This window comes from Giraffa tippelskirchi, chromosome X (assembly GCF_054371585.1).
Source record: "Giraffa tippelskirchi isolate mGirTip1 chromosome X, T2T-mGirTip1v1.2.pri, whole genome shotgun sequence".
Taxonomy (NCBI): Eukaryota; Metazoa; Chordata; class Mammalia; order Artiodactyla; family Giraffidae; genus Giraffa; species Giraffa tippelskirchi.
Genome location: NC_137289.1, coordinates 6,665,673 through 6,690,620, shown reverse-complemented (window position 1 = coordinate 6,690,620; position 24,948 = coordinate 6,665,673). Strand labels below are relative to the sequence as shown.

At 43.7% G+C, this 24,948-nt stretch overlaps 1 protein-coding gene across 3 annotated transcripts in view; it reads left to right on the top strand.

Moving 5' to 3' along the window:
- The first annotated feature begins 657 nt into the window (after positions 1 to 657).
- Positions 658 to 24,948, top strand: part of AFF2 (ALF transcription elongation factor 2) — a 523,475-nt gene continuing 499,184 nt past the window's right edge. For 2 of the 3 annotated variants that reach the window (XM_081563763.1, XM_081563762.1), the window contains exon 1: positions 658 to 1,170. Coding sequence is in view for 2 of the 3 variants with exons in the window: in XM_081563762.1 (XP_081419888.1) it covers positions 1,124 to 1,170 (47 nt within the window). In the remaining variant the exon portion in view is untranslated. The remainder of the gene's footprint in view (positions 1,171 to 24,948) is intronic. The other variant, XM_081563761.1, reaches the window with a different exon arrangement.

Here is a 24,948-nt window from a genome sequence, read left to right as displayed (position 1 = left end):
GACCCTTGCAGCCTACAGAATCCAGGGCCCAGAGTTTGCGAACCTACTAGGTGCGCAATGCGCCCTGCAGTGGGGCCACGGCCCTGCTGCATGCCTAGCTGGCCTGGGTGCAGACACGCGGCGCCGGGGAAGGTGAAGGTGACCGCCTTCTTCTTCCTGGCCTCGAGGGCTCTGCGCTGCGGGGCCGAGGGATGCTCGGGCCCACCAAAGTTTGCTCCCAGTGGTCGGGGACCCCAAGGAGCGTCCCGGGGCAGGGACTGCGCGTGCCGCAGCAGGGTTGGACCCCCATCCCCGCGGCAGTTTGTGCGTTCTTTTCGGGTCCTGAACCTTAACTCAAAGGGGTGGGAGTAGGTGGGGGTTCCGAGAGAGGGTCTCCTTCCGGAAGCCGGCCGCCTGGCCCCGCCGAGACCCCGCCCGCCTCAGTGAAGCTGTCCCTCCGGCCCAGGCCCCAGGGCGCGAGTCCCCAGGTCTGCAGCCGCTCCCACCAGCTGATTTTGACAGAGGGGGTCCCGGGAGGCGCGGTCGGGCGGGGCGAGCCCCTGCCAGATCCGGGGATGATAACGTGCCGGCTCCATGTCGCGGCTTCGGGCTGCCCAGGCTCCGCCCCCTGTGAGTGTGTAAGTGTGTGATGCTGCCGCGGCCGCCGCCGCCGCCGCCGCCGCCGCCTGTGCAGCCGCCGCCGCTGCCGCCCCGGCTGCCGCACCGCGCCGCGCCGCTGCTGCTGCCCCGGCCGCCCCTGCCGCCACCACCGCCGCCGCCAGCCCACAGCCCGCCAGGCGGGCGGCCCCGCCGGCCCCAGCCCGCCGCGCCTGCCGCCACAGCGTCGGGGCGCTGGGCGCGCGGGCAGCCGCGGACCGAGCAGACCCGAGCGGGCGGCCAGGCACTTGCCCGCCCGCTGCTGCCGCCGCCGCCGCCGCCGCCCCAAAGCTCAGGACCCGGCACCTCCGGCGCCCGCCCTCGCCGCCGATGCGGCCCGGGCACTTTTAGCCAGGCAGGAGGGCCGGAGAGCCGGACCGCCGAGAGCAGCGCGCGAGCCGCGCCGAGAGCCGCGCAGAGCCGCCGTGAGCAGGGACGGACGCCCGCCCGCCGCCGCCGCCGCCGCCGCCGCCGCCGCCCGGCCGCTATGGATCTATTCGACTTTTTCAGGGACTGGGACCTGGAGCAGCAGTGGTAGGTGTTGCTTTTTGCCTTCTCCTTTGCTGCGCGGGTCCCCGCGCTGGGGCTGGGCTTTCCGCCTTTGTTAAGAGGAGCCGGGGCTTGGTGGGGGCGCCCCGGACGCCCTCCCACTTGCTCTCGGCCACCTCTGGCCCCGGCCACCGCGACTCCTCGGTCGGGTGCCCGGGTGGGGGTAGGTGCGGATGAGGGAGGAATGCATCGCTTTGCACTCCAAGTCCGAAGAGTTGCGTTTGGCCCAAATCGGATGCGCTGCTGTCCGGGGTCTGAGCCGCGCGACCTCCGCCTGGGATTCTCTCCCCGAACGGCTGGCCGGGCGGCCTCCCAGCGCACCGGATGCTGCCCGCTCGAAATGCCCCAACTTTCCCAGGTGCCCGACGCCGGCGGCGGGTCGCGAGGGGGAGGAGGGGGCAGGCAGCGGCCAGGTGCTGCCGGCGGCCCTCCGCGTCCTTGGCGGCCACTGCCCCCGCCGCCACCTCGGTCCCCGCCTGGCGTGGCGCGGCGCAGCGCGCACACCTTCCCTTCCACCCGCTCGCAATCGGGAGCCTGGCGGCGGCTTCGGGGGGCCACTAACCGGGGGACCCTGGGGTCCAGGCCGACTGCAGCGTTGGCTTTCAGTACTGCGGGGTTTTGAAGTTGGCCTCTAAAGTTGGCCGCTCCGAAGTCAACGCACATTTCATTAGCCCCTGGGTCCTGTCCGAACCCCCACCACCACCACCACACACTGGGAGGCAGCCACCCGTTTGTGTCATGGGCACCCAGCTCGGATTCAAAGGTTTAGTCAGCTCTTCCCCAAATACCGTCAACTTGTCGCCGAGAGGGCTGTCTGTGAAAGACGGTGCAGAGGTGACTGAGAGCAGGAAAGTTGTTACTCTGCGTGCTGTGCGCGCGCGTGTTCATCAACAGCGATGCACATATCTATTAACTTTTACAAAAGCCTCACCTCCTGCACCAACGTTATCACTGTTCATTTGTCATAACATTTTCTCGTATCAGTTTGCCCCCACAGCCTATGGAATTAGATGAGGGGAAGGCACGGCGGTAGCGACTTAGAATTGCACTCTTCGCTATTGGCTTTTTAAATGGAGTTGGAATAATCTATAGTACCGACCGGCAGTGCGAAATCTTTTGCAACGTTAAACTCCTGGCAGCCGTTGACTTTGAATGCTGTGTATTTTTACAAGGATTTCCCTCGCTGATGTGATATTTTAGGCAATTTCCTTCTTTAGTAAAGGGTCACACTCTTAGCCAATAGCTTCATTATGCCAATCATGACTCCTTTGGTTGCAAATCCAAGATAACCAGAACTTAAATACATTTTATTTTACAGCAGTTCCGGGTAAATCCTTGAAGCCACAAATTATGCTGTATCAGTATTAATCTATAAGGCATTTTTGATAACATGCAGGGTTTTATCAGCTCTGCAGAAGAACACGTTGCAATTTTTAATAACCACGCTGTTGTTATTTAAAAGTAAAGATCACAATAAAATTACTGCTCCATTAGATATTACACTCCTGCACACAGCCTTTACTCTGTTTCACTAATTTATTTTGCAGGCAACTGATAACCACAGCATTACTATTTGCATACAATTTGCCTAATATATGGTGTGGGTAACATCATTAATTTAACAGACGTTATAATTGATTTTGTGGGTGTAGTTCAAATGTTAAACATATATACAAGGTATTAGGTTTTTAAAAACATGTTTATTATACTATTTTAATTTCAGTTTAATCTTAGGCACATGCAGTTGCATATTTAAAGGGGTGGGCTCTTTTGATTTGTCTTTTCAGAAGAATGCATCTCTCTCCCTTTTTGGAAACTATCTTTTATGATATTAAGGAAAATGCAAAACCCGATTTCCTCTAGATACCTAACTGTGCCACATCAGTTAAGAAACATGTGGACTCAGACACTCTGTGGATATTATGTGAATACTGATGAATTAGTATAACATGGCTGCATAAATCAGCCAGCCTTTTCCCTCTGTGCACACGTTCCAGGAAAATTTCTCCTTCGATTGTGAGGGGCAAGCTTCCTTCTACATCTGTGTTTGTAAACATTTGTAATGCTGTGGTTGTGCATCTGTGTGTTATACACCCCCACAGAGAAAAGGAACAGAAATGTGAATAGTGGGTGAACTAAAGAGCTTGCTATTGCCTTGGATGAAAGTTTGTACCTTTCCAAACTCTCTTGCACATCCAGAGCATGGCAATGACATGTTCATTACATGTTTATTTCCCCTCCTGGGGAGTAAGTAGTTGCTTAGAGTGATGGCATCCATTGCTCCACACCCCTAACCTCCCAAGGAAGCCCTAGGAAGAAAAAGGCACCAGCCAAGTTAAGGATCTCATTTCCATTGGACCTCTTCTCAGCATTCACTTGTGGAACAGAGAGCTCTGAGCCATCTCTGTAGCAACCCTATATGTCTGACATAATAACTGGATAAGGCCAGCTAAAAAACAAACTCATCTTCCAAGATCTAATGGAGAAAGACTTTACAGAAACAGGCATATGTGTAACTTACAGACACTAGACTATAGTAAACAAAAAGTGTGTGCCCAGTTAGAAACATCCACATTCCTCAGAAGGAATGCAAATGGGCAGGATGAGGCATGGGTGACACTTCCCAGCCTGGGCGGCTAAGAGTGCTCAGGCGCTAACGGAACAGAGCCTTGGACTTCACACAAGGCAAGAATCTCTTAATGGGTCATGCTCTCGACTCTATTAAAGGGCCAAAGCTCTCATTCCTGAAGATTCCTGGGTGAATGAGCAGTGTTCACCGGTGTCTGAATTTAATATGAACCATTCTGTGAAAAAGAGGAAGGCGCAGATGGCTGTGTGCACCAAAGATACCACTTGCTCTTAAAAAGTGAAAAAAGGATAAAGGAAAAAATAATCAAATTTGATCGTTTAAATCATTGCGTACACTTGCCTGTGCTAACCCAGTAAATGAATTCTTGAGGTGTCTGGAGATCACGTGGCTAGATTTGGACTCGTTTACCAGCAGGATCCGAGGGCCTGCCAAGTGTCCAGCCTTTCTGTCGGCAGGCACCCCTCCCATATTGATGAGATGTTGCTTTGTGATAGGCCGAGGTTCTTTGCAGGGGTGCTTATCATCATTTTATTATCGAAAAAGAAAGACAGAAGGAAGGAAAAAAGGGAAGACAGATACAGGAAAGGGCTCACACTAAAAAATAAAAATGGAAAAACAAATCACCGTGAGAGCAAAATCACCATGTTCCAAAGCTTGGTGACAATTGTAGTTAAACCAGAATGACAGTGGCTGACTTTCTGCCTGTGAAGGGACAGAGACCAGCATCCATGGTTTGTAGTTTTTGTGTGATGTCTCACAAGTAGCCTAATTAGAGGCAAGCTTGCAAACGGGCAGTTATACAGGAAGAGAGTTTCAAACTCACTAAACTGTTAGGTAAATAGAAAGTTCAAAGGTCTGTGTGGGGCTGTCGAGGCTGGGAAGGGGCCATGTGAGGGCCAGGCTTCTCCTCCCCTCCCCCTATCCACTGCCCCAGCGGCCCCCACTTTGCCCAGGTTCCCTCAGCCTTGTGGGAGGCAGGGACCCTGCTCTCCAAACAAAAGTGAACTGTTTCAGCTCCAGTTGGGCATGGCCCATACACGGCAGCAGCCCAGCTGCCTCCACCCGTTCTGCATGCACAGATCTGGGAGGCCTCCTTCTCTTCGATCCTCTGGAAGAGTGGCAGAAGCCTGTTGGTGAATGGGAAGGTCAGGGAGAGACTGAGAAGGCAGCCCACCTCTACCTGGGGTTGGTGGGCATGTGGAGGGGGTCAAGGGGGAGCCCTTGGATCTTGTTCTGACCAAGGCCCACAGGTCGCCAGGGTTTCCCTTTCTCTACCTCCATCCATTTATCTTTCCCCCATCCCCTCTGTTTGTTTTCCATTGAAAGGGAGATAGTCAGTGGTCTCTTTTTTCTTGCTGGTACAATATTCATTCTCCAGTGTGTCTGAGCTCTCATTCCAAAAACCGCTTGAGCTTGAGTATATGGTGTGGTGGGGAGTAAGACTCAAGGTGGTGAAATTAGCTACTGATAAGGTCGGCTCTACACCTGGCTGAAACCCCCCAAAGAATAAATGCTGTATCTGTAAATCTTAAAAGGCATGTCTGTTGGACAAGGAAGAAAATTATCTCATGTTAGAAATCAGTTTAATGATACATGAATTGTTTTGCTAATGATTCAGTCAAGCATTTAACAAGTCTAAAATACACAAATCAAGATTGAAAATGACTGCCTCAAATATGAATCTGTCATTATAGACATAAACGAGTCGAAACATTTAAGCATGTTGTAGATGGATAAAAATTATATTGTATTTAAACATGCTAATTATTGTTGAATAGGGATGGTTTTAATGTGCTGAACCTTTATTTCATGCCCATTATTCTTAGCTAAGACTATTGCTTGTATGCAGAATCTGCACATATTTAACACAATTGAAAAAATCATAAAATCCCAATAAAACGGCCATCTCTGGAACAAACTAGGAACTGTACTCCCATGAGCTTATAGCTGTAGGTTGTACCTCAGAAAGGGAAACCACCATATACTTAATGAGCTTGTCACATAGACAAAACAATTGGTACAGTGAGTACATTTTTCACTCTTAATTTTGTTTTTTTCTGATTCCTGTGGGATAAAGAAAGAGATTTAAAAACTTGTTTACTGAGAATGGAAAGAAGTTTATTGCTGATATAAGAACTCAAGACCACAATCTGGAGAAACCTTTTTGAGGAGTGTGTGTGTGTGTGTGTGTGTGTGTGTGTGTGTTTCACCCGTGTATGTGATAAGTCGGATCATCATCATTGTTGCTGTTACTTGGGTATCTGCTCAGTGCCCCAAACATGACTGAGTAGCTAGTGCTTTAAATACTCAATTTCACTTAATCCTTTAGACAACTTTATAAAATGGGTCCTAATATGACCTCCGTTTTTAGATGAAGAAATGGAGGCACTGGCTTCTCGCTTATGCAGTTCAGATTCCAGCCTAGATGGAGCTGACCCCCAAGTCTGCATCAGCAACTGACATCTTGTCTGAGCCTTTCCAACAGGTGCCATCCTTCCTAGTACATCATCTCTGTCCATCATTGTGCATCAGAATGCGCAGGTGTTATTCCCATTTTACAGATGAGCAAACAGCCCTAGATAGGTTGATTGACTCACCTAGGTTCACACAGCCTGATTTGTATCAATGGTAGGGCTGGATCAGAAATCCGCATCTCCCAATTTCCAGCTTAATTGCCTTCCGGCACACCCTCATTGCCTGTTTTTTATTATTATTATCGCCTAATATTTATTGTTACTGGGTGAGCTGGAGCATTTGGCTCTCACTGAAACAAATGGATTGGATTGTGTATGTTATGCTTGTGTAAAAAAAAAATTTCTGTGCAATGACCATGTAATCAACTAGCCATGGAACTCTGCTTTTTTCTTTTAATCAAATAAGGAACAGTTTATGTAATTATACAATCTCTTAGCACTTTTTTATGGATGCTTCTTTAATGAGAAGGTATGAATAGCACATTATAATATATGTATATTGTAATTTTCCATTCATATATGTATAGTGTATATCATCTATATATATATATATCATTTTCCATATATATATGGCAAAACTCAAATCCTTGAGAACTGTCCATTTAAATTCAAATGCCCTAATTTTGAAGATTCAGTACTTGAACTTAAAGAAGACCACGGTATATCTGTCTAGTTAATTGGAAGCCTCAAAGCTGGGTGTAAGGGGTAGATAACATTTCTTTCCAAAGCTTTATAACTTATCACATCTGTCATTTGATTTGATCCTCACAATAACCTTGTGGGTTCGCCATGACTGGTCTAACTGGTTTCATTTTGTAGATGGCGAAAATGGCAGTTCAGAGAGGTTAACTGACTTGCCTAAATTTTCACAGTGTGTGGATGGTTTTAGGATTTGTGTTTATTGTTCTTTTCACTGCGTCACTACTGTTGCATTAAGTCATTTGTGTTTAAATATTCATACACCCTCTCACATCATCTCGGGCAGTGCCTTTTTCATTACAGGTGCTCAAGAAACATCTATTAACACGAGAACCCCACCAGCTCCAAGAGTGGTCTGTGCAAATACTCCTGTCTTTCAAAGATAGTTGCAAAAATCCTGGTGGTAATACCACCTCTCTACCTGTTTGATAGTGTTTTAATTGTTTTGTAATTTTTTGAAGGTTTCTTAGCCAGTCTGGTCTCTTTTGAGGAAAGGAATGAGAAGGAATGAGAAAGAACGATGGTAACCCAAAAAATGCTTAATAGGAAAAGGCAGAATTAGAACCCCTGTTACTTACCCGTGAGCTTAAAAAAAGAAAACCAGATTCCTATGAATTCTAAGGTATGCTTAGAACTGCAAACTCCAGCTTTGAAGGTTGAGGGGTATAGGACTGTATTGTGTCTCAATCTGTGTGGAGAACGTTAAAGAAGAATGTGTGACAAAAATCTGAAGAATAATTGACTGATCGGAGGCTTGGGATTCCTCCAGCTTTCCTTGAGTTTCAGCCTTTATGACTTGTATTTCATCATGAGAAGGCTGTTTTTCTACTTAACTGTAGCAGATCCACGCCATAAATTATCATGACTGTTAAACAAAGGTCCAGCACTGGCTTCCTCTAATGTAAAACTTTTATGTTGCACTTTAATGAAATTTTATATGCATGTTCAAAGCGAGGCACACTTTATACCACGGAGAGGGCAATGCTCTGAATTGTTGAATTTATTTTAAGGTAAATCTTTTCGATGACCTTAGCTGCTAACATCCACCTACTTACTGAGCTGAGAAAAATTATCTGAGTGCTTAAATAAAATGGCATGATTTAAGCAGAGCTGACACTAGCCCTCCAGCTAGAATCTGATTTTGATTATGGATTGCTTAGTTTATGGAATGCTATTTTTCATATACCTGTGCATTTTGCTTCATTTGGAAGAGGAAATCAGCCAGTGATTGAAAGTTATCTTTGATGTGGTTGTTTGATAGGCGTGTGCTGGTCTTGAAAGGTGTAAAGGCCACACACTGGGAAATAGCTAAGGAAACTCGAAATCGCTCATCTGTTTATTCTTTCAATGTTCATTTTACTGGAGAAAAGGAAAAGAAGAAACACATCGCTTCTATCCCATAAAGAGTGGTTTATTTTCTTATATTTCTAAATAACAGTTGTCTGTATCATTGACCAGCTTCAGTGAAAACCAGATCTCAATAGCAGGTATATATGGTAGCACTGATGAAACCCTATTTCTGGAATCCGAATTTTGTGTTTTGGAGGCCACTTCTCTCCTGTCAGTAGCATTGAAATGGTCTCTTTTTTATATGAATAAAAAAAATAAAATCCTACTCATCTTGTAGTGGCACTGCAGTTGCAGCCTGGGCTTTTACAGTCACCAGGAGAACTTTCTTAGGAGCCTGACGTCTCCTTGGTCTTTGGGTCTCTAGTATGATTTGATCAAACCACCCCGCTGGAAGGAGTGTGTTTTGAGGACAGTTTAACCTTCTGACTGTGGCAATATGTACAGGATGACCTAACTGTCTGCTGAACAGTGAGAAATGCAATTGCAGAGGCTTTATTTCTCCCTCCAGGATGTCAGTCAACGAATTTTTTTTTAATAAATTAATTTTCCAAAGGGACTGGTGGTTTCACACCATGTCGGCACAGTCACAGTAACTAAATTAAATTCCAGCTTGATAGATGTTTCTGATGAAGTGCCATGGAATCCTGGAGAGGTCTCATCAATTAGCCATTACTTATTTCCTGGCAGAAGGCTTGGCTTGGGTATGTAGATATTAATCAGTTCCTCGAACCTAATGTTTCAAGACTGGAGGGCTTCACCATCATCTGGTTCAGCCTCTTCATCGTACAGATGAGACTGAGGCCAAGGATGGGGAAATAACTTGACCAAGGATGTATGGTCCACACGTGACATTGTTGGGTCGGGTCTGGATCCCTCGTACCCTGGTTCAGTATTTGTCACTCTCTCCAGAACGGTTTCTGGGGTTTCCCAGGTGGTGCTAGTGGTAAAGAACCTGCCTGCTACTTCAGGAGACATAAGAGACTTGGATTCAATCCCTGGGTTGGGGAGATCCCTTGGAGGAAGAAATGGCAACCCATTTCAATATTCATGCCTAGAGAATCCCATGGACAGAGGAGCCTGGTGGACTGCAGTCCATAGGGTTGCAAAGAGTTGGATGTGACTGAAGCGACTTAGCATGCATGGCAGAGATGTTTGCTTTGTGTACCTGCTCTGTGCCCAGTGCTTTGCTAGGCAGTCTCTCTTAGGGGGAGAGGAAAGGAATGTAGAAGGTTACCTCTGGCCCCACTGACTTGACGTTGGAATGTAGAACTAGTTTGGGGGAATTAGTATGACATGGATGTAAGTAAAATAGGAATTCAGGGAGAGAGAGAGACTGTGGGCTAGAGAAGGAGAAGCAGTATTCCTCAAGGCCAAGAGTGAAATATAAAACCAGAAATGTGGGCTGTCTAGAAGACCAGGAGCAGCCAATGCTTGCTCTTCAACAGTTGTCTTTGGACCCACAGTTATCTGGTTGGATAGTCACTTACAGTCATCACATAATTGCTGAAGTTATGTTTTGCTATGTGAACAGAGTGTTGTCATCACCCACTGACCACCATTGGCTGTGGGATAACCACAAAATTCTGGACAATTATTTAACTGTCTGAATTATGTAAATATTGATGCAAGCATTCTTCAAAGAAATACCAAATGAAAGTTTGTTTTCCCGAATCAGTTGAAACAAATGTTTGTCAATTGGCACCATTGCTGGCCAAGTAGCAATTTTTGAAAGATGCATATATTGTGGCTCTTGAGATGTACCCAGATATATTTGTTCTTTTGTTCCTTTTCTTTTGAAAAAAAAATATTAGCTTATTTTTCTGAAAGGTGTGTGTTGATGTTTTTCCTTTTACCTTTTTCTTCCCCTAAAGGGTAAGTTGGTGCCTTGGTATCCTCTGATTGGCATTTATATCTATGTTTATAATGAATTGTTTGGCCACCAAATAATTCGTTGTCTGGCTGTCTCCTCCATCGAATCTGAGCTCTGTCTTGGAGAAGCCATTGGCTATAATTCTCCTGCCTCTCTGCCCCTAAACTCACATACTCTTGCCCCGTTGGGTAAGACACCCCTCCTCTGAGCTGCCATGCTGCCCTGACCAGATTTCCAGTGCACCTGAGTTGTTTTGAGGGATGAGAACATGTCTTTTATCGATGTAATCCTAGTTAGTGTCTGGCCCGGAGTAATAGCCTAATGAAACCAATCCAGGGTGCACCATCGTTCGCTTCTCTGAGTCATTCAGGCATTGCACTAGGTCTTCCAAATATTATGTCTAGGTGGGAAGCCATCATAATAAGTCATATTAATAATACTGAGTGAAAATAATAATAAGAGCTAACATTTCCTCTGTGACAGGCTCTGATTTGTGTTCTCTGAGTTCCCCATTTTCAGGGCGGGGAAACTGGGACAGAGAGGTTCAGCAACTGAGAGTAGGCTGCAGAGCTGAAATGAACACACAGGCTGTGTGAATCCTTCACTGTGCTGCTTGCCCATGATAATACCCTGGCAGAGATGCTAAAGTAGTGGCAAGCCTGGTGTGCCGTGGGGCTTGGCAGCGGACAAGGCTGATGAGGCTTTTGTCACTCATCTTTAGAATTTACAAGCCAACACTGGGTTTTCATCTGTAACCATATACAAGGTCTAACTGGCCTGATATCTACTCTAGCAAGAGACACTCAATTCTGCTCCTCTTTGGTGTAAGCACGAGATTTGGTGCTTGGGAGGAAGATGCATTCAATGTGGGCTCCATGAAGGTGGAGTCTTTCGGGGGGTGGTATGATTTACTACTGCAGCTTCACTGCTTAGAACAGTGGCACAGAGTAGGTGCTCAGTTACTTTTTGCTAAATCAATGAATGGTTTGATATACAGTAACCTGCCTAATGCTTTATGTGATCAGTTTTGTGAGCAGAGCTGGGAGGTGCAGACAGAGGTCTAAGAGAAGAGCTAAAATCACGGTGGTCAGACAGGCCAGTACAGGTAGATATGTTCCTGAAACAGCATGCTTATTAAAGTTTTATAAAGTCAGTCTCTCTATGTGCATCTTGCTTGCCAGAAATCCTGCAGGGAATTCTTTGTTGATGAGAGTAATCGCTCCTAAACAACCCTAAACTTACCAGTTTTGTGATTTTAGATGGTTACACATAGTATTTTCTTTCTGCGAGGTATACCTACATTTAGTATCTACAACAATACTGTGAGGGTAATTTTGCTCTTTTTTTTTTTTTTTTTTAAAGGTGTCTTAAATTGTTATTGTCACCAGAATGAGGCTTTCCTCTAGTTCAAAGTGGGGGGTGGTGGTGGTGGAAGAATATGCCTTCAACATTTGCTCAATATTTTTCTCCCCAGTTTTATACCATGGTCTCCTCTGAGGCAGATACCTTATTTATTTATTTTTTTTGGTCCTTCTTTCTTTCCTTTAAAAATAGCTCCTGCTTTGGAGGCTAACCTGGGATTTGGATTTTCCTAACATATTTGGGGCTTCCCAGGTGGCGCAGTTGTAAAGAATCTTCCTGCCAGTGCAGGAGATGCAGGAGACATGGGTTCGATCCCTGGTTTGGGAAGATCCCCTGGAGGAGGGCATGGCAACCCACTCCGTATTCTTGCCTGGAGAATCCCATGGACAGAAGAGCCTGGCGGGCTACCGTCCATGGGGTCACAAAGAGTCGGATATGACTGAGCAACTAAACACACATGCAACATGTTTTTAGACCAAACACATTTTCTATTTATGCCTCTGAAGGATTCAGATTGCAATTTCATCTTAAGGATGTGCAAGAAAGTTTCCCTGTGTGTTCATTTTGCAGCACTCTGTAAGATGGTTTGAGTGCCAGCATAAGAGAAGTAGCATCTTGCCAAGCACTGTGTTCCATGTTTTACACGCATCACCTTATTGAGTAAGCACCCCCAGAAGATAGATGTTTTTTCCCGCTGCTTTCATAGTTGGACATCAGCTGTCTCAGAGTTCATGGGTAACTTCAAACTTCAAGATTAATTAAAATTAATCTTGGGGGGGAAAACCCTCTAAATGTTATTTATTGTTTTTACAGTATACACTTAAAGGTCACGAGATTGAAGTCAAGAAAGAAAGATAAAAGGCGTTAAAGAAATCTAGGACATTTTTGTAGAGATAAAGTACACAGTTAAATTTACTCGACATTAAGTTACATATTTTGAGGAGAAATTGTAGGTACTTACAAGTTTTTAATAAATTAGGTCTCATATCAGAAATGAAACATATCCAAGTATTAACAATCCAGGAGGAATGCAAGAGCCATGACAGTCTTTAAAAAAAAAAGTGAACTGCTAAATATTAATGATATCCCTTTTGGTATAATTATACATTTTGGCCCATTAGTTTTTTGCAATTCTAAAACAGTTTAAACTTCAGTGGTGCACGTATATTCAGACTGTGAAGGATAAAGTTCCTATCAAGAATATTGAAGACCGTTATGGCTGGATTCTGATTAGCATTTTACCCTGAAATTACAATGAAATGCCAATGCACACTCTACTGCCATTGAAAAATGACACCCATGGCAGACTTATACCATACAAGCTTTTGTAAACAGTTGCAGTTACTCACATATTTTGGACAAAAAAATTGAAATGTGATGAACCTATCTCAAGAGGCTTGAAAAGTTAAAGTGAATTCTAACTGTAGATTAGTAGCAAATGGTGACAGCAGCGCCAGTATTACCTTAGCTGATTAATTTATAGGGATACTGGTCAATGATTTTAACCAACAGCTACGCATAGTAGAATCCTAATGGGATCTGTCTGTTAAAATTACATAAAGTAGGACATTTGATTTATTCCGTAGTTTCTCAAAGCTCAATTTTAACTTCATACAAATAATGCATTAGTCACCCGGGATAAATGACACATTGAATAAAGTTGTGATTTTGTCTGCTTCTCCTAATCTGATTTAGCACAGGACCACATCTGGCTCCCTAGTGTCTTCCTATCCTCAACATTTGTAGTAGAGTGGGATCTTTACATATCTCATCAGAGGAGACTGGATCATGTAGGCCTTGCCCTGACCCTGGGTTTCTGGGGTGTGTAAAGAAGGCTTACTGCTTTGGGTGTAGTATTAAGAGCTGCCATTGCTACAGCGAGATGCACAAGTGTTTATAGACATTGCTGCTTTTAATACACAATCAGCTGAAAGATTGCATTTTGAGTTGGTAACCAATTTGAGACTGGTTAAGTATTCAAATCTGAAATATGTATTATGAAGAGTAAACTTAGTAAAATAGCACTAAAACTCCTAAAATTCACTTTACCGTGTTAAAATGTGAGAGCACATCAAACTTTGCCTAGGTGCCCAGATCAACTCTAGCCCACCAGTTATGCCTGTGCCCTTGACCCTGGGACTGGGGAGTCTTTTCCTCGGGCTGTGAATGCCTCACGATATCGCCTCCACCATCCAGTTCTAGTGCCCGAGATGTGACTACCTCGTACACTCTGATCGCTGTTATTGTCATCTTTTTTGGGGTTCATTACGTCCATGGAAGATGTAAAGGTGAGTTTGTCCAATAGAAAAACTTTGAGATCTGCTCAGCCTGCAATTGCACAGCGAAATTGGAAGGTGGCGGGGGAGGTTTTAAATTCATGGCTGGCTGGAAATATGTAGGTTTATATTTTTAAGATTTAAAAAACATGATTAGTAAAAAGCCCATAGAACTTTGTGGACGTCAAATAACTCTTAAAAAATGAAGGCAAATGATGAAGTATGGGGTAAGTTTCCTGAAATCGAACATAATCGTAAAAATCCAAGGAAAAGCAATATATTCTGCAAAATTTATGAGTTTTTTGGTGGGGAGAGTTTGCAAAGCTTGACAACCCCCAGTGCATCTGGCCTGGCACATTCCTATTTGTAATGAGAACCTTATGGGGTGCCGGGCCTCGGTTTTCTTAGGCAGGTCCGCTCCCCAGGGGTATCATAAATGATATGCGAGTCAGAAACTTCATGGCTCATGGCATTTCTCAGAGATGTTTTAGTTAAGCTGCCTCACCCAGCTACAGGGGCAGAAGGTGGGAAACAAGTCCCCTCGTAAATCTTCATTGAGCTTTAATTAATTTTGTTCTTTCTATTGTTCATAGGAATTAGAAAGGGGAAGAGTAACTGAGTGAATGTGCCTACATGACTCCACAGACATGGTCCAAGTTATCGGGGGTTCCTGTGGCTTTTATTATTTCATGGACACATGTTCATTTAACAACAACAATGACAAAAACCCAGAAAACTGCAGAGGTGTAAATACTGGTAACAAAAAGTTGCCAAAAACAGAAGAAAAGGGGCAATGCCAGTGTTAGGGCTACTTTTCCAGTTTTCTGCAGTCTCCTCTTTCCTTTTATTCCCCACATGCTATGAAAGTTTTGAAATGTGTCCCAGTCTCACTTGTGAACTTGGGCCTCACCTTGTGGGCTGTGTGGGGTGGTATGGCTGGTAGGTCATGAAATGGAGATTTGTGAATTTTTGTTTGTTCAAACGCGTTCCAGAACCTGGATTTCCTGAATGAAGTTCTGATGTTACTTTTTTTCTCAAAAGGAGTCCCAGCCGTGTTGGTGGTGTGGTTGGGGGTGGGGAAGTTCCACCTTGAATGCGTCTATATACTGTCGATCCTTTAACTCACTTGGCCTCTCCTGTGACTTTGGGCTCCTTTCTCAATAGGCCTGGAGAAGCCCGATGTTAGTTGTGACTCCTTCGTGCTCTGTCACCTCCCCTTCCGTCTCTGCCTTTTGGATTCCTGACATTTATTCCTATGAACAGCTTAGTAGCTGCAGTTTTATTCCCTTCCTTGGGTAGGTCTAATGCATTGAGAACAGGACTGCCCATCGCATGAGCATCACTGACCTCCTCATTGTGTTCCTTTTAATCATATCTGTTACATGCGATAAATTTTCAGACTTGTTTACCCTTTATTAGTAAGCTGGGATACTTACGGCAGTTTTTCGAAAGGGGAAAAACAACAATGCTTTCTGGGAGCCATTTAACTAATTTCTCCTGAAGACTGTTTATGCATTTTATGAGGGGAATGTTTAAAAGATTGTCGTGAATGAGGCAGCTGACACTGAATGAGAAGATTTGACAAAAGGAAACATTTTTTTTTCAGAGGAAAAAGAAGCAGTTTTTACATTTCATAAGTTTATTTTGAAAGGGTAATAGAGAAATCGCTCTGTTTCCTCACTGGAAAAAAAGAAAAAATAACATATTCTGGGGACAGAAGCCTTTAATATCTTGCAAGCTGTTTCAATGAATTCCAAGTTTCAGGTCCAAAACTCTTGTGGCTAATGGAGATTTATGCTCCATCAGCTTTAAAAATCCAAGAAGGCATCTTGAATTTAAATTGTCAAATTATTAGACCTTCATTTTCAACGAAATGGAAAGACATTGGAAATTCTAGCCATTTTGCCTTGGCAAATTAAGCCACACTTGTTGGTGTTGCTGGAGTTTGATAATAAGGCAGAATTTTCATAAATAGACAATGGGTGTTGAAGCCTTCCTCCATAACAATTAAGCGGAGAATTAAGGCTCTCTGTGTGCCTCAGTTTTTTTTTTCCCCATAATGATAATCTCCCATTTAAAACCTGAATTGTAAGAATCGGAAAAAGTATAAAAATCTAAAGAGAAATAGGATCAGTTTTCATGAATCAACGTGAACTCCTTAGAGTTGTGTGATGGTGGAGGGAGAGCAGAGGTGCGTCTGCTTCTCTGGAACACTTACTCCCAGGTCCATGTCCCTGTGCTTGTCTTAGAGCTTCAGACCTTTAGGGGAATGGGGCCTCGGCTGGGGCCTCGACCAGCTCCCCGGCCATGCCCTTCCCTTGCTCTCCCTAGCAGTGCTTATCCAGCTTCTGCCAGCCCCAAAAGCAAACCAGAAAATGAGAGGAGAATAAAACCTCCTCTCAAGGCAGCCAATTCTTTCCTATCTGGGCAGTTCGGCTACACGTTCCATCATCTGTGTGAAAAGCCCTCTCAAGCTTCCAGCCCTTGGTTCTAGTTCTTCCCTGAAGGCCACACAGAGAACATATCATCGCCTTAGCTCATGTCAGCCCTCCTGGGTCTGAGGGCAGCCCTCCTGTGTTCACTGTGTTCTCATTTCTCAGGGAGGAACATTCCAGTATGCAGATAATGGCCTGCAGGGACTCATGGTTGTCCCTGTATAGATATGCGGAATGGAGGTGGCCAGGACTGGCAGGCTGGAGTGTCTTCTTCCAAGATGGAGATTGTATCTGAGTAGCATCCCACTCTGACCCTACACTCTTGAGTGGTCCCACTCTCCTTGCAATATGTGCCACCGCCAAACCTTTGCAATGGGTAAAATCTTAAGTGTTATGGGGATCTTAGGGTTTCCCTAGTAGCTCAGACGATAAAGAATCTGGCTGCAATGTGGGGGGATCTGGTTTTGATCCCTGGGTCAGGGAGATCCCCTGGAGAAGGAAATGTCAACCCCCTCCAGTATTCTTGCCTGGAGAATTCCATGGACAGAGGAGCCTGGCAGGCTACAGTCCGTGGAGTTGCAAGAGTCAGACACGATTGAGTGACTAAACCACCACCACCACCACCATGGAGATCTTATGGTGGCCATTGCGTACATGGCCCCTGGAGCCAGATCATTAAATGCTTAAACTTCAAGGCACCCCAGGTCATATCTGAAGATCCTTCCAGTTGCAGGGATTACAGCCCTCTTTAAGATGACGAAAACAGATACTCTTTGCCCAGCCTTCAGGACCAGGGCCCTGGTTGATTCCTGCAGGAGATTTATGTGAAGGAGATCGACATGACAAAGAGGATTGGCTGGAGCCACAGCAAACCATTTCCAAAGACACTGTTCTGAAAGGGCTCGAGTCATCAATCATACGGTGAAACGCACGGCACAGGGCATCTGGCTTTCTTTTTGGCTGCCAGGAAGCTAGGCTGACCCAGCACTGCCTTGAGTAATTTCTTCAATGTCTAGTACTCATTATTTCCACCTGCTGCATGAGAGGGAGCTTAAGTCAAAATCTAGCCCCTATGACATTGCACTGAATTGTTGATTACTGCAACCTTTCCGTCAGTATTCAGCAAACCACTTCCTGTACTGCACTATTGATGAGTTATTGTCAACCTTTGAATTCAGCTGTACAGTATTGAGTCTTTTTGCTAAAGGGGCTCTAAATTGGAAAATAATTTTTTTCACTCATCTTTTTCACAGCTCTTCATGGAGCATCCTAAGATGAATGGTTTTTTGCTACAAAATGCCTTTTAGAAATATTCAGTTTAGATTCCAGACTCAAGACTCATCTTGACTTGGGCGAATACTCTTTTAAAGAGACTTTAGATTCCATTTTGTTCTGGGCATGTCTTGGCACTGGAGTGTGGATTTTGCTAATAAGACCAAACAGAGCCAGCTGTGTTCTTCCAGAGAGCCACCTTGAGTGTCAGCATGGATGACAGATGACAGCCTGTACGTTAAGAAGTTTATTGTATGTAATTGGGCCGTGGTCTGTTGTATTTGCAGTGCTTGGCATGGTCTGTCTCTCCTGCAAGAGACAGGATGACTATGGGTCATTTATTGCAAGAGCATAAGAGTCTTCTTTGCTCTGCCCAGAGCAATGACCCCACAGATGACTGCACTTTGATGGGGAGGGGAAGGGATGGCGTGTGGTGTCAGGTCACTTTCCACTTGAGTGGACGTTACCTTGTGGAGTTTTAGGTAGAGAAGTATACATGTCTGGTATTTAAGCTAAGACTAGATGACCCTTATCAGGAATGCTGTAGAGGGGATTCCAGCGTTAGATAAAGGCTGAACTAGATGACCTTTGAGGTTGTTTCAACTGCTGAGTTTTTATGATGCTTTAAAATTCCTCAGGAGAAAAGCTGCAGCAGAGGGCACTGGCTGTGAATCTCAAGCTCGCAATTGTCAGAAAATAATGCTCACATCAGATCACCTTAAATTCACTTTAAATTTTAAAAATAGAGAGCTCACAATGTTTTGCCTGATTTGTAGGAGAAAGTGTGAGCAGGAAAACATGAAGAAGATTACTGACACATAAAATACAACAAACCTTGAAAATAGCATCAGCAGTCCAAATTTAAAAAAAAAGAGTTTTAATTAAAAGGATTGGGAATCACTGACATATATAGGCTTTTAAAATTTTTCTTGGCTCATTTGTGAGCTCGACACATGGAGCCTATTAATTCCTATTGCCTCCTATTGGCATTTTAACGGCACCTTATATAAATAGAGGCAGAGAAGCTAGTGGCTGCTCTGCCCAGACTCCTCACTCTTGCATTCCTGGCTTCGTGCCGGGACCTGACTCCATTTGGCTATTGACAGGCTTGTTACAGAAGGTGTTGACCATTCTCTGGTCAGGAGTGATGCGTCAACATCCTCCACAAAGGAGAATGGATACTTATCTCCCTCTTCTCCACTCACTTCTTGTGTGTCTGCAAAATAAAACCTACACATCTTTTTCATCTTGGTTTGTCACATCATGGAATGAATATTGCAGTCTTGAAGCACATTTTTTGGTGAAATCCCTGATAGCAATTTCCAGTTCAGATTGGCTAGTAGTGACTTTCTGTCCTCCAGTTGTATAGATGTGAAAATAATACAAAGCAGAAGGAACTACAAATTTAAGAAAGCAAAAATGATAAAAAGAGAACTTAAACATTCAAAGAGGAATTTGAACTGTTCCTTGTGTCCAGGCTACAAACTCCACATATGGCAGTAGAATGGGCCATTCAAGACCTATCTAAGGAAGTAAGTTAATAATGTTTACTTGTCTGTGTATATGTATGTGTGTGTGTGTATGTGTGTGTATACACACATACACACACACACACATATATATATATATATATATAGGTACTTACAGTCACATGTATATCTACACATATCTGTACACACACAGACGTGCATGCCTCCATAAGCTAGCTGTGGATTCTAGGCTTTTGTGAAACTTGAACTCAAGATATATGGCCCTGAAACCCATCCCACCACCCTTCCCCATATATACAGACAACCTTTCTTACTCTGTTAGCCTTTGTCTGGTTGAGGGCTGTTTTGTCTAAACAAATTATGCCATTATTTTATTTTGAATGCTTTTTTTAAGAATAAAATAATCATAATCAATGCCAGATGCCCTGAACACTTGTGCATTGAAAGGAAAAAATCATATAAAACAAACTTAAATCTGAGATGCTTCAAAGAGGGAACCTTAACTATCCAACATTTTTCAAACTTATAAAATCCATTAATGTCCAGGATGCATTCTGGGTCTGCTGCCTGCCTAGAACTATTTTCAAACACTTTTGCATTCAGGGAAACCCAAATGCATGTCGCCTCAAGCCCTTTTCCCCCTCTTTAATTTTGAGACCCCTCTGTGTTCAGAGGGAAATGTAATCCATATGTTTTTGATTCATTTACACTTAACTCATCAAAATGTTGTTTGTAAGAGCCATTTGATGTTCTAGAAGCATCTGTGCATTTAAAAAAATAAGCTTTTTAGAACTCCTCCCACCAACGTCCCTCCCACTTCCCACAAGAAAGGTGTATTTGGCCAGGGGATAAAATACGACACATAAATGCCTGAACAGATCACGTTCACTTCTGAATTCCTTAGTGTGCCAGGGGCCTTCAGGTGGCAGGCACTGGGCTGCCATGTTTCTATGTTGGGTTGTCTGGACTTACAGCTCACAGACCTCTTTTGGTTCTTCTTAACACTGGCTCAGCTGCCTCTGTTTTGAATGCAATACAATGACTTTCTAAATAAATTAAAATGGAACAGGGGATTGACTTCCCTTTACCAGAACTTTCATTCAGCTCTTCACAGAGGGAAGGCATTTGTCCTAGTTCGCCATCTGAAATTAAAGGTCTTAAAGTGGAAATAACTTCCATGCCTCATTATAGTGTGTCTTTTACTGTAGACATTAAAGCTTTTGCAAAAATGGTTATCACTTCACCTGCAGTTACTTCTCTTTTTTTTTCCATTTAATAAGGAATCTGATATAAAATGATCAGAAACAGTCTTGACAAATCTCTTTGATGGCTTCTGGTGGCTCTGGTCTTTTTCCTAAAGTAATTTGTTTATGGTTACAATTACAAAGCCCTCTGACAAGCCCATTCTGTAATGCCCCAAACAGCGCCTCTGAGAAGAAGTCTTTGTGTGAAAGTCAAACAGTTGAGTGGAGCATAAAGGTGACACCCATGGCTCAGGCTGCTGCAGTTGGTCTTCTGTGTGTGGCCTACTACGCACTGGAAATGAACTTTGAATAGACGTGGCCCTAAACCTGCTTCCTGCTCAGGGGCTGTGGTTTGAGAGAAGCCGGCCTTACAGGGCACAGGCAAGGGAGGGTAGAGGCAGAAATACCAGACCAGGTATCTTCCCAAGGGAGCCTCGGACGGTGCCACTGTCACCTTCCCTGCCCCCTCTTACAACACAGAGGAGTGGCTAATGGCAAACCCAGTGCAGCCTCTAACAAACACTCCAGCTTCAGGTACATTCAGGTGTAACTCAAGTTCTGCAGCCTGTGGGGTTGGGAGGGGGGCACTTTTGTCTTCCTCTTGCTAAAAAGTTTGCTTAACCACCACAATATTGTAAAGTAATTAGCCTCCAATTAAAATAAATACATTAAAAAAAGAGTATGTCTGCTTTCAGGAATTAACAAACATATTTCATATGAGATCATTTTTGTTATCAAGACATAGTCACTCTCGATCATAAACATTAAGAAGGTCTAGAACCAAGTTATATATCTGTGTGTGTGTGTGTGTGTGTGTGAGAGAGAGAGAGAGAGAGAGAGAGATCTTCATGGATTTCCAGCCCTGCTAATGCCAGTCCTTAGACTTGTCCTGATGTGAGAGTCAGGGACAGTGTGACCACTGAGGTTCTCAGTTGGGGCCACGTGGAATTGCACGTGAATATTTCAGATCAGACTGGACCTCATTGTAAATTCTCATTTTTCTGCTTCTGAGTGTGTGGATTCCGTGTAGAAGAGGGAGAGAGCACAGGTTGGGAAGGCACTGTGTCCGTGGACCAGGCCTTGCTCCCCCCACGACCGCCCTGCAGTCCCCTCTGTTCCATCCTTTTTCTGCAGAGTTCATGCTGTTGCCAGATCAGGGCAGTCAACAGGGGCAGAGAGTTTCCCTTGCGATCTCTACCAGGGCGCCTTGCCTGGGGTGCTGAGGTCTGTCCAGACCCCACAGCTGGCTTCCCTGGGCCCCAAGGGGCTTGAGCTTGCCTTTGGGCACCCTTAGCCTCCCCCGCTGTTCTTTTCCTAAGTGTGCCCTGAAAAAAAAATCTCATGCAAAAGAGTCAAACTGTGGTTGCTGTTTGCCGGCCACCTGTCCCAATGACAAGAGGAAATTGGGTTACCCCGCTGGACCTCAAGTCTTCACTTCTTCCCCAAAAGTTGCAGGTGCGCAGCGTACTATCTTTAACCCTGTGGCTGTCACAGGAGCACTTGACAAGGCTGTGCACCCATTTGTGTGGGGCATGATGACCAGGTCGTCTCCAACCCATTTGCTGATAAGCACAGTTTCACATTCTCTGTGTTTTCTCGGGCATTTTGTATGAAGCAGTGGGCATGCGCTGTCTTGTTTATGGAAACAGGCATACCTCGTGTCTACAAAGGACAGAAAAAAAAAAAAAGGCTTTGAGTGAGAACTTCAGTTCCTTCCTGCTGGGGGACCATGCTGCAGGACTTTGTCAGTTTTGTATTCACTGTTTTACTATTTGTTTTAGGGCTACAGCGAGTAGGCAGTCAATTTTAAATGTACATCAGGTCTGTCAAGACTTTTAATGTACAGTGGGTGGTGCAGTTCCTTTGCATTGTAAAATTACACAGTTTCTTACAATTCATATGTATCTCCAGTGACTCAGGCTAGTGGCATCCCTAGCTTTGTCCCAGTTTTTGCCAAAAAAAACCTCAGCAACCCGATTTTATTAAGATATTCCTATCTTATTGATATGATCATGTTTGTATGTTCATTTATTGCAACTTAAGCCTTTTGGCATATATTCATTTATGAACCATTCCAATACCTTACTGTAAAGAACTGGGCTATGTGATCACACAAACACACACACACACACACACACACACACAGACTAAAACTAAAAAAAAAAAAAAAACAAAAAAGAGAGAAACATAGGCACAGAGAAATCATTGAACTTTCCTGAGACCAAATTTTGTGTCAATGAGAACATGGAGAAAACATCTCTGAAATTGGAATTTGACTCCAGTCGCTAAAACACTCGCTCCCCACAGCATCTTTGTGGAATGCAAGGGTGATGTATATGCATATAAATCTTCATTAAGATGAAAGTGAGATATTATTCTGTTAATGTTAATATGTATTTTCAACATTAATAACCAAATGAGCAAAATGAGGCCAATAGATCTAGGTTCTGTATGTGATTAAAATGATTTATTTTCGTTTTCGGTGAAAATGTTAAGTCAACTGCATGGTTTCCTTTAGATTTGTGATAGCGACATTGTAAAACATACACGTACACACATACTCCATTCATGTAATTAAATCGATTCATCAAACATACTGTTGAAGAATCTCTTAAACGTGTGGGACAGAGGATTAATTAACTCAGAAGCATGTAAACTCGAAAAGTTTGTCAGTCTATTTTCATTATACATATGCTCCTCCATGTATGATTGGTGACAGCTTAAGGACAGATGGCCCAGTGATTTACAACTCTGACTTCAATTATATACCATGGAGCTCAAGTGAAAATAGCTCTCTTACAGCACAGATAGAGATGTTAGCAGCCATTTGTAAGAAGGGTTCTGAATTTCGGATCAAAGTCGAAGCCTGCTTGGTTTGATTTCATGCAAAAAAAAATTTGGGAACGCCTGTTCCTAAAATAATCCCGCAATATTAATCTCTATTCCTTGGTGGCTTTAAACTTTTTCAAGTTTAAAAGTGAATTATAAGTGTTTTGCTTATCTCTCTTGTAGTTCATAGCAGAGATTTCAGCCCTGTCACTGCTTCAGAAAATCTTTGGCTCCAGTTCCTCCAGATTGAGAAAGAAATGACATACTCCTGAGGGTCATCATCTGGGCTGGTAGGAGGAGGGTGGGAGAGGGGAGATAATTTTCTTCTGTGTACCAGACGCTTTGATTTTGAAAGTGGCTCTTAGCTGTCAATGTGATTCGCCTTCAAAGCATGGGACACCACAGAAGAAGAGCCTTGTTTCTTGCCACTTAAACTTACTGTTAGCATTTCAGTACTAATCAGCAACATAGCTTAAAGTCTCTTGTATGTGTTTGGGGGGTGGGGAGGTGGTCATGGTGGTGATGGTGGTTTGAGAATTTTCTGTGTCCCTCCTACAGACTTTAACCTAGACTTTCAATTTGGGAGAGGGGAGGTTAAAAAGTACATAAATGCCCCCAGAGAGAGGAGGAGTCATATATTTTTACCTTTCCATTTTTAATTTGCCCATTTTATAAATATTGTTCCAGAAGGCTTTGTATGACTTTATACTTTCCAGAAATAGTCTATTTTTGGAGGCTAATGGTTTAGTTTACTTCTCATTTCTTCATTGCCTTTCAGATAAGTACTTCCCCAGGAACTTAGTATTAAAATTTGCCTTTCCAAATGTACCATATGGAATTCCCAAAGGAAATTATTTTTAAAGTGTCAGTCTCACTCATGAATTTGGCTGTAGAATTGAGTTCTTTTCCTAGCACAACCCCTCTCCTCAATTGAAAATGTTTTCATAAATAAAGATACAGAGGGACTGAAAAAAGGATCCTGGATACTTGATTTCCATGCACATTTACTCGTGTTGAATTTTCCAGAATATTTCCACCATAAAGGGAATGTAGAGACAAAATCTGAACTGACAAACTTACAACTACATAAGAAGCCAGGTGTAAAGAACACTTTCTCATTCTCAGGGCTGTTTTCATACGGAAACTAAGAGGCATTTTATACCCAGGCTTCTGCAAGGAGCAGCCGGCATGTCTGTCTTCTTGACTCGGAGCTGTGGCTGCCACATCACCATTTGGAGCCACGACTTATGAAGTACTCAGTCAACTTGTCGACAACTGTTGTGGGCACCTCTCCCTTTTAAGTGTTGTTCTAAAGTAACGAGTTTTGAGAAATTAGGTCAGTTGAATTTTCTAGTATTTTTGGAATGCAAATTACCCATACAGAAAGATTCAACTGCAGTTGGAATTGTAGCTTGTTAAAAGTGAAAAACAGAGATGTCAGAATTCTATTAGGAAGAAATAGTTTGACTAATATTTTCCTGCTATATTGGCCATGCTAACCGTATAAAAGCAAGTAAGTACAAAAATTTCATTTGTCTCTGTGTGTGTCTCTGTGTGAGTGTGTGTGTGTGTGTGTGTGTGTGTGAGAGAGAGAGTGTGTGTATTTAAGAGTCAGTCACTGGTTTCCTTTTCTTCCTTTCCATAACCAAACATAAGACATTAAAAGAGCTTTGACATAACATTTAAAATCTAAACTACAGCCAATGTCAATATTGTATAGCTAATATTGACTTTAATCAAAAAGGTCTGGCTAATGTTAAGGCTTATAAAGAACAAACAAAATTGAGACACTTATCACTAAACTACCACTGTACAAGTATGTGGGTGATAATCTCAGTCCAGTGAATGAGCCGACTTTCAGAGAGAACAGTG